Source organism: Trematomus bernacchii, unplaced genomic scaffold (genome assembly GCF_902827165.1).
Source record: "Trematomus bernacchii unplaced genomic scaffold, fTreBer1.1, whole genome shotgun sequence".
Classification (NCBI taxonomy): Eukaryota; Metazoa; Chordata; class Actinopteri; order Perciformes; family Nototheniidae; genus Trematomus; species Trematomus bernacchii.
In genome coordinates this window covers 7,776,528-7,795,621 of record NW_022987513.1, presented here as the reverse complement: position 1 = coordinate 7,795,621, position 19,094 = coordinate 7,776,528, and the positions used below count along the sequence as shown (strand labels likewise).

At 42.7% G+C, this 19,094-nt stretch overlaps 1 protein-coding gene across 1 annotated transcript in view; it reads left to right on the top strand.

Annotated features, from left to right (window-relative positions):
• The window catches only part of cxadr (CXADR Ig-like cell adhesion molecule), a 38,015-nt gene that overhangs the window by 8,548 nt on the left and 10,373 nt on the right, over positions 1-19,094 (top strand). Inside the window, exons 2-3 of the mRNA XM_034112916.1 lie at positions 11,824-11,993; positions 17,835-18,039. Of these exons, the coding sequence (XP_033968807.1) occupies positions 11,824-11,993; positions 17,835-18,039 (375 nt within the window). The remainder of the gene's footprint in view (positions 1-11,823; positions 11,994-17,834; positions 18,040-19,094) is intronic.

Genomic DNA, 19,094 nt, shown 5'->3' with positions numbered 1-19,094 from the left:
AACTGCTTTCAATTCTCTATCAAGATTCAACAGGGATTCTGTTATTGTATATTTTTGGGTACTGGCCACGCCACATAAGGTGGACATTGTGTTGTGTCTCTGTCACTTTCTCTGAGATGATGTACTTGTCAGCCTGGTCCAGACTACCCTTTTAAGCATTTGGCTGCTTTTCCAGACTACTCTTGGGTCAGACCTTTTTAGATGTCATTCAAGCCAGCAGGGAGTTTGCTTGTGTGCTAGGTTTCAGGCAAAAGCACTTTACTACATCTACTAAACACTTATGAGCCAGACAACCTTGCTGAAACCTTTTTAAGTGTCAGGGTATTTGTAAATGCCAATTTCCCCAAGATATTGTTAGGATGGTATAAATTGAGTTTAAGATATAGAAGACAAAGTAGTTAGACAATATCAATCGTAGGCATTCTTCCTCTTAGCCATCAATGAATAGAAAACGTTTACGTTACTGATGTTACGTTTCTACTCACAACAAAGCTCAAACTTGATTTACTTGTTCGCCCTGAAAGATGGCATTTTAATTTCCTTCCCAAGTATTATATGAATAAGTTAGCATTTTTCACAGAGTAGTCTAGTTGAGCCAGTTGTAACCAGACGATGGCCCAGTGTGTAGTGTGTAGCAGAAATTGAATATAATATTCATGTTTTTTAATTGTAGAAAACTGAAATAGAACATTCCAAAACATGAACAGACTGAAACAGGTCAATTGAGTTTTTATTGGGGTTGGAGTGCATCTTTGTCACATGGAATCAGATTGAGAGGTTTTCCAATGCAGCATGTAATTTAAAGCACAATTGTATTTCATTGAAACTCTATGCTGTTCTCTTTACATCAAGTATCAAACCCTTAGTTGATGTTACCACGGTAACCATGGGTATCACCAAATCAACCAGGACTGAAATCTGAAGCATTACAATGTTAATGACTTGATTGCTCTTTTATTTAACTTTCATTAAGAAATAATATTACAGCATTTGGTTATCATTTCAATACATCCCTTTGTTTCAGAAAGCTCTTGTTAATTTGTTTCTTGTTGAATTCTTAATTAAAAATAGACGAGGGAAGATGTTGTATGTGCAATTGCTTTTATCTTGGGTTGTTAGGCTCCTCATTGCATCCCTAGTATCGGCTTTACACGGCTGCTTTTTACAAAATAGCAGAGCTGCGGCTCTTTGATTCTAAAGCAATTTCATGCTCTGGAGTCCAATTTAATGTGAGAGTAACTTAAATGTCGATGTACACTGTGCTTAATGTTTTCTGAAGGGGTTTGTGTAGAGTTTGCAGTGATAAGCTCTCTAAGGTTTTTTTCTTTTAGATGCTTGGGTTGTTGAGATTGATCTAATTAGCTTACGCAGACTATCAGAGTCAAAATAACTACATATAGAATCCCCTTTTGAATCTGAGCTCTCCGTCTTCAATGGGCTTAGTGAATGTATTTCTAATGTCCAGACTCTTCTGTAGAAGCCTGTCGAGCCTCATCCTGTGCGCAGTTAAACAGTTAAACAGTTAAACAACAGGACATAGAGAAATAATTCTGTCTTGACTTCAAAAGTAGGATTTCCTCTTTTTGTAGGATAGATTAACTAACGCTAAAATGCCCCATCTTGTCATTTAATGTGATGTGTAGACTGGCTGTTTTTAGCTTTCTCATCTGTTTTTGGCTGTGAGTGCGAGCTAGAGGCATGAATAAAGCCACTAGTCTCGGTTAAGCTGTAACAACAAATGACAGTCTTCGCCTGCAGCTTCCTACAAGGCTTAACACTCAGGTGCATTTACTACACCTGCCTTCAAGAGCCTCAGAGAGAAGAAGAACTCCAGCCTTGAAGCACCAGGCCTGTTCCACAGCCTGTGCAGGGGAGGAAAGAGAGGAAAGAAAAGGGATTATCCATCTTGTTATCTTTTAACAGCGGCCTTATCTTGATGTCCTGCTGTAGTGTCTCCCCCCATACAGAGGACAGGAAGAGACTGTCTGTGTTGTTACACTTTCACAAAGACCTCATTCTGCCTGGACGAGAGTGCTTTGGACAGGATGAGCGGGTTTAGAGAGATGGGATGTTATAAATGCATTTGAAAAGGCATTGATGTTTTAGCAGTTATTACTAAGTACTTTGTCCATACACCATTTTTGTCCTCAGGGAGCTTTCAGCGGCAATTGGATATCTTTGAACTCAAATAGTCCGTGTTGGTCGTTTTTAGCTTTTTACTGCACACTCTGGGCATGTAACACATAGGAATGTGTAATCTCAACACATGTCCAGAAGACCACCGTCATATAATGTCCTTCTGGCAGGGAACCTTATTTTAGACCAAACCTAGAGAAAACGGCGCAAACATAGCAGACTCATTGAATGCCTCCAAGCCAATCTAGCCGACGTCACACATGCCTCTGCACTGCATGGAAAATAGGTTCCTGTGTAAATCCACCATAGGCAGAGGTCATATCTTAATCTGCAGGAGTTGGCCTTTTGCATTCTACTCAAAACATGAGAAATCACCTTTTAAAGACTCACTTCATAGCAATTTATACCCAGCAAATAACTTTATGTCAGATGGAATAAGTTAGTTTTTCATTGTTTATTTTTTGTATCTCCATGGTAATGAAGATGTTGGCAAACAGTTTATTTAAATAGTGTGCAGACTTTTTGTGTGATTCACTATAAGGGAGGAAGCTAGGAATTCATTGCGAGGTGTTTTTGTTTGAATTCTTGATACTTTGACTTGCCTCTGTCTGCAGTCTGGCCCCACACCTTAATCCTTTTAGTGGTTTGGCAGTGAGCCATGAGTCTTCATAGGTATTTACTTTACATACATTTTGTGTTCATTTGACAGGATTACCCAACTAAACACTCATTTTTCTCTACTAGTTACAAATGAGAAAAACGTCCTCAGTTGACCGAACCAAGCTGCCCGAGTTGTTAGTGTCAGTGATTTGCTTCAGATGCCATGAGGAAGCGCTTTCTTATCGCTGTGAAAGGCAAATCGGACTTAACCTGCTCTGTTCATTCTCATGTACTCTTTTCCCCTCGACATGGTGAAGTGAATCATTCAGCCCACTTCAGACTGAACAGATGAAATTGCTTAGCTCTGGAAATTCCAGACATGTGAAATAGTTTCCCCTCCTGGAGAGTTTTCACTAATGACCTTGAGCACCAGGCTTGTTAGGAGCTGCAGAAAGAACTTCTAATCCCTCATTTTGCCCTGCATTTCAAGGGGAATGGTCTACTTTGATACTCATGCTCTACTGCTTTAAGCCGACTTATTATGTGTTCAACAATTGTGAGAAACTTTTATTTGCTTCTGTATGCCCCCACATTTAGCTTTGTTTCTGCATGGCAAATGAGCATCTGAGTTTGAATGTTTTCTAAAACCTACATTTGATCATCTGTATCGCCTCTGCAACACGTCCTATCCACAGTGGAACCGCTCTGACAGTCCATCATCAGTCTGAATGAAGTAGCTGCACTCTGCTGCACTCTGCTGCACTTGTGTCTCAGTGTGTGATCAGCGAGGCTGCCTCCTGATCACAGTTGGCATTGTGCCTTGGGGCGCGGACAAAGGCTGGGGCCGGGGTGCCGGCAGGGGCCCTCTCTGTATCAGGCACTTTATTTGTTTTGGGGGATGTGGGGCCTGGCATGGCCTACTCCCCCTCAGTGAGGAGGAGAAACTCCTGTGTCGGAGAGAGAGACGCCCCACGACTACATCCCACTGAGACATTTGGCTTTCATTTATTTATTTATTTTCACAGTAAACCGCTGGAAGTCTGGAACACATATACTTGCCTTTGATAAACAGTATTTCTTTTCAACAGCCTTACACACTTTTATTAAAGTGAATTTAAAACATCATAAATACACCTCACCTTCCTGAGGTCAACCCACAATTGTATTACCATTTACCCTCTTTGTGCCAGACCTCCACATGCATCTTGGGTAATCTTGTTAAAGCTTGATAAAATAAAATGACTAAATGCACCATTTGGACTTTTATTTGCCCGACCACCTACGAAGATGTCAGAAACACATTCCATCACCTCAGCAACATGTGATTGCAGTTCGTCTGACTCTCTGTGCACATATTGGAGATATTTGAGCAAATGGGCCATGAGCACAGGTCTCATGTGTATGTTAAGTCACATTGAAGTGTGATTGTTAACCGTATTTGGATTTAAAAAACCAAATGTTTATGGCAGTTGTTGTAGGAATAAAAATCAGCCAACAAATACCTCTGTGCTGTCTCTTTGGCACACACCTTCAGAGGCTGATGATTGATTTAAAACCTCCTCTGAACATCCAGCCCTCTTGTCCTGTAATGAGGATGAAGTGGCAACAGAAACAGAAAATGTTGTGTTTGTGAGGCCTTTTTCAGTTTTGCACCATTTCCCAAGTCATGCATACGGCTTTCGCACATTCCCTGATGGCTTGCAGTGAATTGTTTTGAGTTTGTTCCCCCTGTGTAGTGAGGAGGACATGATTTTGTAATTAATTCTCTGGCATCTCTGACAGCTGCAGTGTTTTCTTCTTCAGTTTGTATCTCCTTGGTGTGACACCCACTTATACAGACAGACATTTTGTTTCTTTAATAAACAATGCATTCCATTGTATCACTGAAACGCCTCATATTCAGCACCTTCATGTCCCTTCATGTCTCTTTTCTGTTTTCATTTCCTCCTCACATGACTATATTGGCACACTTGCAGTTGTTCCCCATGTGGGTGTTATCAGCGAGCTATCTGCAAGCTCCTTGGACTGGCGACTCGCCTATCAGCTTTTTGGAGCGCCAGCCCCCCCCCCCCCCCCCACAGCATTGTCCATATCTCACTGTCCCTGGGCTTCAACAAATCCTGAGGGACACAGGCCTTTTGTATGTGTGACTGTGTGTTTCCACAGGTCTCAGGGACACTGGGGGGTCTTATCTGACTCTTCAGGGTTCTTTATATAAATGTGCCTCCTCTCACAGAGATGGGGGAAGGGATGTATATTTGGCCAGTGCTGCTTTTAATGGTTTGTGCCTAGCTTTAGAGCAATTGATGGTGGCAGAGAGGTTAGATGAGCAGCTTCTGCTTAAATGCACCGACCTGCATCTTGTCAAATCCCTACTGCTTTCTATAAATACAGAGTGCAATCTCAAGGCCATATCTCGACAGTCCCTGTGATGAACACCTTTTTTGATTAACCAGACCACGTTTTTCTATTGTTATGGGTTTTTATTTTTATTTATTTTTACATTTTAAATTGTTCAAAAAGTACATTATTTTCCTTGTAAAGAAAACATGTAATTCTTAACACCATATTCCACATTTGGAATGTACTGTTAAGAAGAATATGTTATATTCATAAACAAATATAGATGTCCTAATTGTAGAAGCATTTGGTTTGATTGAATTGAATTGACAAAACAACCTTTTTGAATGATTGGTTGCTGTGGACATTCACAGCAGGGGTGATTGCCACATTCCCCATAGGCTCATAGAAAAGCTGTCAAATGCTCAGGCAGTCTAGTAAAGTGCCTGTCATTCCTCACCCCTTCAACATTTAATGTTCAATTATGTCAAAACAGCCTTTAGGTCATCTGCACGGGGAATTGATGGCAGCTCTGTGTGGCAAGAAGAGCTTTCAGGCTGCATTACAGCACAATCGGTATGGTTCAAGAGTCCCAGCCCTCGGCAACACTAAATAAACCACGGATGCACTAGCTCTCGGGGCGCCCACAGTGCTTCAAATTGAATAGTTCCAGCGGGGGCACTGGAGCGAGTGTTCAGATCCTTCTCTTTGGGCAGCAAAGTTATAAAGTTATCCTCTGCTGTTCCCGAAGTAATTGATGTTCTTTGGCGTGGTCACTGGGGGTAGGCTTGACTGTGTTATGAGGGGCAGAGCGTCTGTGCTGTTTTAATTTGGGTATTCCAGAGCCCCCCAGGTTGCAGTTTCACTAAAAACAATTACCAATATTCAACCCATCAGTAGTCCGTCCAGGAAAATGTGCAACAATTTTCAAAAGCTCTGTCACTGTTGTTTTTTTATTCTAATTAGTGATATATTGCCTCATTTATTTGAAAACAACACTTTGTTTTCAAGATTGTTAGCTGTGGGTGGGTTGTTTTTCAAGAAGCACTAAACTGAAAATATTTTCACTGGCATTGTTTATATGAGGAAAAAGATGTTAATTCATACTTTCATCTTTCACACACACACACACTCCCCCTCATACATTTCTTTTTTTATTAGCTGTTTTACTGCAATACTAAAGCCCTTCTTTCACTGCCACCGAGGCTAACACCGAGGCTAACATGAGACCACATGCTAGTGTAGTGTAACTTCAGAGAGCCGACCTTGAAGAAGGTAAACAGAAGTCAATCCCAGCGCAACATCACTCACCTCTTTCACCGAGCCAAGCCTTTTCTTGTTGCAGTTGTTGTTATGTTGTGAGCCTGAAATAGCTGCTGCCTTTATCTCCCCACGGTAAGACTTTGCTTTTCAGACTTTACTCCAAAGGATGCTCTGTAAGGTCAAAGGGTTGAGGAGGAAGAGGCTTATGATCTGCTGCGGCCCCTGACAAAGCTCAGAGGGTCTTTAGCTGGCTAGCATAAGGGTCAGTGGAGGTTAGCTTGTTAGTGTTTCCTTGTTTCAGGGTTTAATTCTGTCTCCTGAAGCTACTGCTAACACTTAATCATATCTGCCTAGACTTTTTACACACTTGCATAAATGGTATCCATTTACATGTCATGGAGAAACTAAGCTATTGGCTAATTGCACATATATTAGTATCAGTAGATTTTTCTTTAACCTCTGTATTATCTATGTACTTTATGCCTTCCAGTTGATATTTCCTACTTCCAACCTCCAAATGTTCCAGGTACTAAACACTAATGCAAAATAATGTTTATGTTGCAACTGCACACACAATTGGAGTCCATGCTGGCCCGTGTACTTCCAAAAAAACGAGAGAAAATAATGAGGTAACAGATGCCATCGCATATTTTATTTTAAGGCAAATAAAAAGAAATATATATATTCTGACTACCCTTAAAAAATACTGACAGATATTATTTAATGAGAAAAACAAAGAAAGGAAAGCCACACATTGACAAGTTGTCATGATTTATTTTCATCTCATTATTTCATTTAGCGAAGCTATGCTTGTTTGTAATGTTCCTGTTAATAAAGATGCCTCACTAAAACAGGTTTGAGCTGACTTCCACAAACGCTCATTAATACCGAGGTAACTTTAACTTCCCTTTTCACGACTGTCCCCTTTGTCTCCACCTACTTGCCCTCTCTCTCCCTCTCTGTCTACCTACCTTTCTCTCTCATTCAGTCTCTCAAGCGCCCCGGCAACCTTCTCAGAGGGATTGGTTGCCAGGAGACAGGATTCTCTCCCCATTGTATGTCGACAAAGGTGGAGGGGGTGGGCTGCGGGGTTACAATCAGCGGGACCGGAGAGAATCGTAGGCCTTGGGGGACTGGCACTCCACAATCATGGGTGTGTTGGAGAAGAGGAGGACAGGCAGGGAGGGGTGGGGGGTTGAGTGAGTGAGTGAATGGCAGTGGGGGTATTGGGTGGAGCACGCTGACACCCTAAATTCCTTTTGTTCATTCCCAGTGTCCCAGTAACCATGCTGGGATGTGCTGTGTCAGACAGTGTGGGGGAGACTGGAGGGAAAGAGACCATGCCATGAATTGTTATTAAGAGAGACTTTTTAATTAGCCAGCGTGCCCTCCCCCCACTGCTCGGCTTTCCCACTACGTTGACACACACACAGACACATACAGTGCCACACATTCTTACTACAGCAGACACTGAGCTCAAGGAAGTTGTGTATGTGTCTGCTGTCCATGCTTGACTGCATTTATCAACGGTCTATTTCTCATTGTTTTCCTTGGACTGTAATGATGGTCTCTTATCAGTCGATTATATTACCTTGAAGCAAGAAGGCCAGTTCACTTTAGCTGTGGTGCCATTACTCCAAATATAGACTGACTGTCACCCTATACAAGCCAGTAATTATATGGAGCACAATCTCACCGTAGCAGAGACTTTGAGGTCAGTAAGATCATTTCTGTTCCGAGTCACATAGTCACTGATTAACACTGTGAGCTGACTTTTACAGGTTACAGGGTTATTTTGTTTTTGGCCCGTGAGAAGCTAGGGGCAGCGGGCTAGCGGGTCAGGTATGTTTTGATTAGGCTATTATCTTTAATTGGTCATGAAAAGATTGGTGAATATTAAGGCCCTAGAACCAATTTCCGAATCATCTTTCTGCTTTGAGTAATGGGGTCCTATGAGAACATAGTTTTCTGCCAAACCTCTTTGTCTCTTAAGGCCCAGACACACCAGGCCGAAATCGTCCGTCTTCGTTAGTCGGACGACGAAGCGTGCCCTGTCGCCCAAACTCAATTTGGTGTGTCCCGAACCGTCAGCCGTGACACGCCTTATTTGGCTTTTCATGGCCGACGCAGGCAGTCGGACCAAGAAATCACTCTGATTGGCTGTTCAGCTAGCGAAGCAGTGCATGAGAAGCGAAACGGTTGCTTGAGAATGTCTTCCACAAGCAATACTCCAATGGCTGATAGCTCCAGTACCGCACGAAACATGTTTTCGATGGACGGGAGTGAAAATGGAACGCACACGCTATTTGTTGTTTGTTTGGATCACGCAGTCTGTTCTTCTTCTCTGTCTTCCGGTTGTTGCCTCTTTTGAATGACGAATACACACTACCACCGCCTGCTGGTAAGGAGAGTTATTGCCACTCACGCATGCGCAGTTCGTACGTGCTCGGCTGAAGTCTTTGCGGTGTGTTCCAGTGCGACACATGGCCAAGACGCAGGAGAACACGGCGACGCAACAGTCGGCGTCGGCGAGTTCTCTGGTGACTGCTTGGTGTGTCTGGGCCTTAAAAGCTAATGTGACACCTTTGTGTCGATGGCAGCCAAGTAGGCTTACCTGGTCGCATAATCCTGACCGGGACTCAATTCTCTTCTTTGTGTCCGGTTTACTGACCTCATTTTATTGGCATTTAATTACTATTTTGACTAAGCTTGTCTCTCAGTTGTAGTGATTGTACACACCTTGTACACAAAGTGTAAAAATGTGCCCCTTTTTCTTTAGGATCCTTTTTGTATAGTTTGATGTTTTTGCTCATTTGTAACACACCTTCAATATTTCTCTACAAAATTAAATAAGCTTAATAGGTAACAGTCCTAGTTAAAGTAAAAAAACAAACATGTACAGGATTTATATATTTAGAGTGTGACTTAAACTCAGCTAATCGACAAGATTAGGACCAAACAAGTGAATAGAGATGGGACCAAAAGTAAAAAATGTCTCTTAACCAAAACTGCTCAAATGTTGGCAAAACATTTAAGTTTACAGCTGGAGGACTCCATCACTCAGTAAAAATAGGTGTTTATTTTCATGGCTTGAACATCTGCCTTGCTATCATTTCAGATTAACTTTGGCTTTAAATAAAGCTACGCTATCATCTCATTTGTATTCACCACAGTTCCTCTCCACAACTTTAAATGAGCAGCAGCTGGATTAAATAGGTTTATAGTTTCCTGTTTATGTGGAATTAACCTTTAAGGTTCCACTCTTGGTGTGTTTGTATATTTGCCTTGGCACTGCTGTCACCTGAACCACTACACTGGCAAGTGTATAAGCTGTTTGCCAGTGGGAGGGATGATCTCCTGAAATGGCACTTTTTTCCCATTTGTGTAGCGCTGAATGGAAGAGGCCTCTGGCTGAACTGTAATTCAGCAAATGCCTTCTAAGGCCTCAGAGGTCTGTCATTGATTTAACAGCTATATCAAACACTATCCTTTTATTGCTCGTCAGAGAAACCAGTCCTTCTGTTCCAGCTGAATACTTTCTGTTTCTCACAGAATGCCATTTTCTCCCCTTTCTAAGCAACTTTGAGAAATGCCCCCGTCCTATGTTAGGGCTTGATGAATTGACACAGCTTTCCATCATGCAGATGCCAAGCTGTGTATCCGCTTTGACAGTGATAGACACATATCTCGGTTCTCTCTATATTGCTCCCTGTTTCTTCTCTTGCTTCTGCTGAAGGCGATGGATAACTCCCATCAATGGCGTCTGTCAAAAGCTTTGGGCTGAAACGACCAGCTGCAACACCGACAGATAGGGAATACAACTATGCTAGTGCTGTGCAACCACATCTAGTGCTTACAGGCTTCAACAACGGTGGGTGTGACTGCGACTGTCACTCTCTATATGTGCCTAAACCTTTGTGGTGTATTTTCATACAGTTGATGCCACAGCCCAGAGGTAAAAGAGGTTTGAGGCTGAATAAGCTGATGGACATTTGATGCGGCATGGACCTCAACCTGTTGCTCACACCCTCCTTACCCTAAGGGGCCACAATCTAGAAAATTCAGCTAGCAACTTCCTCTTTGTTGTGGAGCCGCATACTTGTCACCTTAACCTCTCTTATACTGTTTGTACATTTGATTGAGAGCAGTTGGCTGGGATGGAAGACAGATGTGAAGGCCAATTAAAAGCCTTAGTACAAATTATCTTCCGTACAACACACATTTCACAACGCTCTTAGATCCCTTTGTGGTTGTGTAGATGCGGGTACTCCTGTTTGTTTGAGGTGAAATTGAACTTCCCAGGAAGGAAAAAGAGAAGTTAACAAAATGTTTTACAGTTCCTCGGTTTGGATCCAGTTCCACCAATTATCTCTGATTCAGCTCCATCTGTCGGTTACTGTAAAAGCAGTGTAATGAGATGCAGATGAAGCTCCGTTTAAGATGGCGTGAACATTTCTCCTATTATCAGAAGAAAATGTGTAGTTACACATGTTTGGTGTCATTTGTAGGACGTGGTAAGTATTTGTGACACACATATGTTTTTGGCATCAACATATTGTGTTGATTTCCTATATTTATATATTTTTTTTTTAAGCTGTGCTCCCCCCACTCGCTGACTGTAAGGTGGCAGGCTGTCAGAAGGATTTTAATGAGTCGAGGCAGCATGTGACATCTCCATTCTCTATGGACTGTGTTCCATGCTGCGGCTTAAAAATCTCTTATTGAATGGAGAATCTTAACCCAGTTCATGTCACCAGGAGATGATGTTTATTCGTTCTAAGAATAAATGCTCAAGTCTGCTCCAGTTTGGTGATGGGTTACAGCAGGGCTTCTCAAACTCCGGACCTTGGCATTGATCCGGACCAGTGACCTTGTATAAAATTCACAAGTGGACCTTTAATTAAAAAGTTTGAGTACCCCTGGGTTACAGTTTAACTTTTGTATCATTATTATCACCCTTGCTAACCTCCCAACCTAAGCTCTGTTGTCATCTATTGATAGTTTCTTCTTTTTACCTTGTGATTTACATTATGCATATTTTAAGAGTTAAACTCAGATGAGTTGTAGCCATATTTATTTTATGAGTGACACATTCCCAGCATCAAAACATTTCACTGCTGACAGAATATGTCTCTGTAACGCAAGTCACCACTAACAATCAGATTGTGTCGAAGTCTATGAAAAAATGACCATACTTCTCATTTGATTTATTACATCAGTAAACATTTTCAGAATTCATTTATGGTTTTAATCGTTAGTTTCAAGTCGTCTTAAATACAGCATGATGTTTATTTTTACAACATTTGAAGTAAAATAGACGATAAAACTGGGTATGCTTGAGGGTGATGATACCTTGTGGTTGACAATTCACTACTCAATTTGATAACCGTGTGAAAAAGCTCTGTTTTTCTGGCTTACTATGCCAGTTGTTTTATTGTTGATGCATGTTGCAAGGCATTGATTGTTGTCTTTTTGTGTGTCCAGGTTTGGCGTCTGGTCTGGAGATAACATCCGCGGGGCCAACATCGATAGAGAAAGCCAGCGGTCAGAGTGTGAAGCTGGACTGCCAGTTCAATCTGGCCTCTGTTGATTCTGGACCGCTGGATATTGAATGGAGCTTGATCCCCACTGACAATCAGAAGGAAGAGAAAGTGGTATGTGTGGATGTTCTCCTAAAACATTGATAATAAAATGTTATTTCAAAGACAACACATGAAAGTTAAGGATCACTAGATCGTATATCTGGGGGGGGGGAAATGGTCATTGAGGCTACATTGAGGGCTGAGGAGCATCCATTACTTTTCATTGGAATTATAATTTCTTTATCTTTCAAAACACAGATTAAATCTTGCAAACTGTTGCACTTTACATTTCATTTTGATTGTTTGAGTGGTGCTGACCAATCCAAAATGCTGCTAAAAGATCTGTGATAAGGTTTAAATAAAGAAAATCAGCAGTGTCAAGTTCTGTTTCCTTTACTGGAGTACAATATTGACTTTACAGTGTGAGCTTTGTGTTTTCTTAGATGGCTAGTTTAAGTGAAGTAAAACCATACAATATATAATGGCTTAGTTGATAAAGGGTGGGGAAAAGACGGTATTGGACAAGCAAGTATCGAGACAATATTTGTTTAGCTAGGTAGCTGTTGGGATCTTTTCCAAACTGAAATTCCGTTTGCAGCTTTAGAAAATATTTCCTCCTAAAAAACAGAAACCAGTTTTTTTTTTTTTCTTTAGACTTTAAAAGTACCCAATTTGTCTGCAGTCTGTTTGGTTTCACACTAACCCTGGTGTGGTTTGGTATGTTGTGCAGGAGGTGAAATGCAATACAGGCTCTTCCAGTATACATAACAAATGTAATTTGAGCCACGTGCACTACTATTGAGCATTTGTTGTCTGCGGTGTTCTCAGATACCCCATTCACACCAACGGTGTTTCGGGGCCGGTTCGGTGCTGGTGCTTGAAAAGCACCGGGTTTTCCTGTTCACACCGCAGCGGAGCAGCCTCTAAGCTCCGGAATCCGGTTCGTTTCGAGCACCAAAAAGTTGTCCGTGTAGAAGCAAGAACCGCTTACGTCGGAGGGGGGCGAGATTAACCTGAGCTAACAGTTAAGGCGAGTACGGCAAATAAAAGTTGTAACCAGCAGTAGTGCTGAGCAAAGTGACTAGAACGCAACCACACACTTGTAAAAAAAAAAACACGCTTCATAAAGTCAGGCAACACTAACCAGGCTTCGTGTGATTCTGTTTATTTGTACCTTACTTTGACCATCCGTTCGCTGTTATTGGTCATTGTGGAGAGCAGGCAGACGTTTTGTTTGTTATTATAGCAGCTATCGGATGGAATCAATACATGGGCTGCACAGGTTGTCATGTCCGACTATCACAAGTAGAATCATAATGAAAAATACGTCGGTAAAAAGTGCCTGTATAACACGGCTTAGCAAGTAGTCAGTTTAGCTTCGGTTGCTATGCTAACATCACCCATGTTATACCAGAGAAACTTTCATAACAGCGTTGTGATGCCAAACAGCGTCAATTCAGACTGACACCAAACAGCGTCAATTCAGACTGACACACATTCACTTAAGGGGAACTGGGGATATGTATCAGCTGCTTGTGTGACAGTCAGACAGTGAATACTTTAGAGCCGTGTGAGCTAACCCGGAGCTAACGGGAGAATACACTCGTGGAAGAGCAGCCGGCCAGCACTGCAGCGGTCGGTAAATGCCGCTGAAACACATTAATAAACAATGAACCACGGCACTCTGGAGAAAAGTATAAGGTTGGAGAAGTCGTTATTTACTTGAATCTGGCTTCGTATGATTAAAAGCAACGCAGTCCCCGGCCCGTTGTTGTGAGGTGAGCTCCGTTGGGGAGAAAATCAGCGACGTAAACTGTGACGTCATGACGCAGCAGCGGCAGCACCAGTCGGTCTCTGAGCGGTGTGAAAAGAGCCGGAGCTAAACCGAAGTACCGGTTCCGAACCTGAAAAGCTCTAGCACGGAGCTTGAACCGGAGTTGCGTTGGTGTGAAAGGGGTAACAGATGCATAGTAGGAGCAATGGGAGCTCTTTTTATCCCAGGCAGTGTCTTTCCTTCCTTTCCAGCATGCCCCTCAGCAATGGAAGGGAGGACTACACGTCTCTGTAGGACCTCCACATGCCCTCAGGGCTTTCACAGCCATAGAGACGGATCCTTGCTAACGTTCCAGCAGTGTGATCCTCTCCCCTGGCTCACTACTCCCCCACCTCCCACCTGTCACAAAGCCTTCTCATCCCTATCCTCCACTCTCATTTTTTCCCTGTTTCCCGTGGCTTTAAGTTTTTTTTGGCTCGAATGTTAGAAATAGGTCACAGGCTCATCATTAGGTTTCCCTGTCTCTGTCATCCATCCACTATCATCACTGTCCACTGACAGACCTCTGTACCCCGGCGTCTGCTCTTGAGCTATTATCTGAGACTCCAATTACTCCATCTATTTGTTCTTGACCTACTTAGTTTTTACTGTAAATCATTTACTACAGCAATGGAGAAAAGGCAGGTGCAGTTAAACAGTATCAATATTTTTTTTCTCAATATATAATTCGCTTTCAGGAAGAGATTGATTTCAGTGCTTTATACATATATTATTTTTTCATTGTTCAAGATTCAAGATATTTATTGTCATATGCACAGTAAACAGACAGTTGCACCGTACAATGAAAATCTTACTTTGCTAGTGCACCCTACGCCTAAGTAAAATACAGGAATATAAAAATAAATAAATACTTGGAAAAAACAAATAAGTTTGGCACACGGCAACAGCAGCATAAGAGGGCACACAAGTAGCAGCAGTTTAAAAGATATTTAAATAGTATATAAATAGTTGTATTGCACATGGTTCACAGTGTATAAAATATTGCACGGCAGAAAACAAGTGCACTATGCATTGTTAAAGTAGGTAGTGCAAATGGTGAGTGTCAGTGTGTCTGTGTAGCACTCACAGTTCAATCAGTGCGTGTGTGTTTGTGGGGGGGGGTAGCATGTTCATCAGCCTGATGGCCTGTGGGTAGAAACTGTTTGTCAGTCTCGTGGTCCTGGATTTCAGACTCCTGTAGCGCCTGCCTGATGGCAGGAGAGTAAAGAGTCTGTGCTGGGGGTGTGTACTGTCCCTGATGATGTTGTGTGCTCTCCTGGTGACCCTGGTGGTGTAAATGTCCTGAAGTGAGGCTTGTCCCAACAATTCGACATGAAACAAATAATTCAGTGTGGGTCCCCTTTCGCGCCCCATCCCCCTAACGTGAATGCAGCTGTAGAAATATATCAAATGTTACCTAACTGCATCTGGTTCCACAGTTTATTTTCTTTATTACGTGCCATTCTGCTGCATTCTTCTCTGCACTCCAATCAATATTGCCAAACCTTTGCAGGAATGTAAGCAGTCCAGACATCTCTCTCTGAACGCATTTGTTCTCCTTGACCTGTCAGATTTTCCTCGCTATATTCACACACGCTAAATATGATGTCATGCACACTTTAAACTCTTTGTAATTAGCGGAACATTAGTTCCAAGGGTCTGCTTTAATATGTGACAATGTTAAATAGGATTATGAAGATCTGCAAGGACCTGTGCTACTAGGTCAGTCAAGGAGATGAGAATGAAGTGTAAACTTTCTAGCCGGAGGCTCCCAGATGTTCAGAGACCATGGTGAACCTCTGCTCACATGGCTTGGGATTCAGGCTGCTCTTAAAGGAACATCAACTATCGGATCAAACATTAAAGTGCGAAGCTACTTAACAGGATCAGTAGATGCTCATATAACTGGGAACTTGAGGCCTGGTTTTGCAAGCTGGTAGGTTGGTTGGTTGGGTGGTGTTGCATTGATGCAATGAGAAGTAATGCAACAGCATTCAATCTCCTTCATCTGACGTATCTCACATGTCATCAGGGTCCGGGTGGTGATGCATAGTTAATGTGTTGCTTTGTTGGGCTTAAATGAGAGATGCCAGGCATGCCTACAGTAACAGTCATTTGCATTTGGCTCCCAGTGCTTGGCTACAGATTAACTGAAAGGAGGGTGTACCCTGAGTGCTCGCCACAACCACAATGAGGGAAACAATTATGAAAACTAAATCTGAGTGGTTTGAATAGGAGAGGAATTTGCTCGGTGGAAAACATTGGAAATACATAGCTTCATCCTCCATCACACAAACTGTCTCCTTTGTCCTTGGGCTGAGCAGCAGAGCCTTCTGTTTTTACTGAACTTATTGCGACAGGAATTTGTGCATGTTTACAAGGTATCGGAGGATTTGGACGTAAAGCCATGACACAGTTTGGTGAAGATTGTATTGTTTGTGTGTATATCAGTGATGATTGTGAATGCCGATCTCTAGCGCCCTAATGCTGAAGGACATGTGACAAATGTTCAGGTAGTAATTCTGTCATAACTTGTGAAGCAGTTTGGAGCAGAGCTGTTCATGTGAAAGCTTGTGGCAGCAGCACTTCGAGTCATCCCAGTTAAAAGCCTCAGTGGGAACACAGAGACACGAGGCTGCACTCCCGGAGCTTTGCAGGTTGTTCAGAGTACACATGTAACGCAGCTCTCTGCTTTGCTCTCAAATGATCTGCACCTCTTCCTCTTTCCTGCGCGAGCATCACATGACAATGACCTCATTGGTACATGTGTCTGATGAAACTAAGCCCGTTACCTCTGCAGCATGATCCATCCGCTGAGAATGGCCAGGTGGTGATTGTATCATTGAATGTCCTACCTGTTATGAAAGGCATCGCACACACACAGTGGTGCTCTTCTGTCCTCTCCAGCCCCCGCCAGCTTGTCTAGTCATTTGCCCTTTTCATTTTCATTCCCCGGGCTCTTTATGGGATTTCTTTTTCATTGGATCATGATTCTCAAGGTTATTGTGCAGTTCAGATTTTTTTAGCTAGAGGTGTGCATGTGTGTAAGCACTCCCATCTGCGTGCCTGTGAAGTGGTGGAGCTCAAGTGAGACTTCTTGTCTGGCTGAGCTTGGGGCAATTTCATTTCCTCTTCTCCGCGGTCTCTGTTATTACTGCCGATGTTCTGATCCCCCGTGAAGCTAGAAGGATAGGTTTCCCTCCCCGGAGAGCCAGGTGGAATTTTAATTACATTACCTGTTTACATGGCTAATATGGACAAGATGAACATGGCGGCCATTGTGAGCACTCTTGCCTTCGAGCTACAGGAACTAGGCTTCAAGTTGGAAATGTTGCAGAGAGGCAACTTGCTGTAATCACACCAGAAAGTCCCCGAGTCTGTGCTCCTCTCGTGCTTCCTTTAAATGTTCTGCCTCCTCTGATGGGTTCATTATTCTTCCTCTCCTCCTGCCATGTTTAGTTTTTCCTCTCTGCTCCTCTCCACCCAGGGGTTTTGCTGCTGTGCGTATGCCTGGCATTGATCGTGGCACAGAAAAGCCTGTTGATGACTGTCTCCATGGAAATGTGGAAGAATATGCCAGTGTCTATGAAAGAGAATGAGATCTCTTTTCATTGTCGTTTGCTTTTCTATTACCCTCCTTGTTCTTTTCCTTGTGTTTTAGTTTCCCCTCCTCCATCACCCCAGCTAGGAACATTCTCTTTGGCTCCACCTGGCCTTTATTTGTAGGCATTTCCTTGCCGATCTTAATACCCAGACTGTGGGGGTGGGGGGGCTACAGAATTAGGGGCTACTGCTCTTTGTTGACACAGCAGGTGTTGACTTGGCTCCAAAGCGGTTACTTTGTTTGTTCCACCTTCATTCTTGTTGGCACAGAAAGGGCAGAGCAGCACATATTGCTGAAGGGCACCGCGGAGATAAAGGGAAGGAGCTTTCTCTCTTAAATACATTTTGACTGGTTCAGTGAGCAAGTCCTTAACTTTCAGGAAGCTGCTCCAAGGCCTTTGTTTTATATTTGACTAGAATGTGTTTTCACGCACAGGCACAGCAGTACATCACTCTTAAGTATGTTCAGTCTTTTCCTGCACTCTCTTTCTTTCCAGGTGATCCTGTACTCCGGTGACCGCTCCTACGAGGACTACTATATCGAAATGAAGGGTCGAGTCCACTTTAACTCAGCCGACCCTAAGAACGGCGATGCCTCCATCAACCTGACAGGGTTAAAGTCGGCGGACTCGGGAACCTACCAGTGTAAGGTGAAGAAGGCTCCGGGTATCCGCAGCCGGAGGATGCTGCTGATCGTCATGGGTGAGTGGAAGCAACCTCTCCGCACACTCTGGTGTTAGGCTGCCAGTCTTTGTTTCTCACAGGGTGAACTCTTTCTCTCTACACAGAGGAAACGCACCAAATCACACGGCCTTTGCCCTCCTTGGCTGTTTTGATATAATCCCTTCTAAAATGTGCATGACCTTCCTGTAGGCTGTAGAGCATCGCCCCCTTTGTGATACAGTTCTATATTTATCCTAGATGCTCTGTAATTATGTGTAACATGATAATCCGTATTCATCTTTTCACTATATGTTACGGACAGGATTTATAATTTATTCCTGTATTTCTATTAAGTCTCCATTATTGCAGTTAGTGTTTAGCTTTTTTATATTACAAAAGCTCCCATTTCAATTTAATTAAATTCTGTGTTGTTGTTAGCTTGCAAATATAAGATTTATTCTATGATATTAACCCCGAAAACAATTACTGTTTTCAGGGATGATTACAGTACATATGTATTGTTCATTTGGAAAGGGTAACAGTACAGGAAAAGGTAATTAAACAAATAATCTTGAACATCACAAATAATTTTCAAAGTGTAAGTAATCCCATCTTTTAAAAAATGGGAACAAACCTCAGAAATGGAATCTATGCAGTCGGCTGTCTTTTTATTGCACAGGGTGAGACGGGTGACACATCCCAGTTGTATAAGTCGGATGATTCACTCCTTAGGCAAACACACGCTCGCACACAGTGGCCTTGCTGGTCGGTCAACTGACTAAATGATGTCGAAAGTGAATCGCCTCCCGAAACCAGGCTGCTATTTGCATATGGGAGAAACAACCCACATGCGCTGCACCAGTCGCTGTTGTGGGATAAGCTGCATATTGTGCTGTTATCGTAGCACTGTTATCAGAATAGTTTCTCCTTTCCGAAGATAGGCCGGGCTTCAGAAAATGGCTGCTGATATTGTTGACATGTTATCATGTGCACAAAAACTGCACTGCGCCAACTAGCTCAACCAGAAAGACGAGCTTCTTTTAAGTCGTTTTGTGGCTCCACTAAGCACTTCTCTAATAGCAGAGACGAATGAC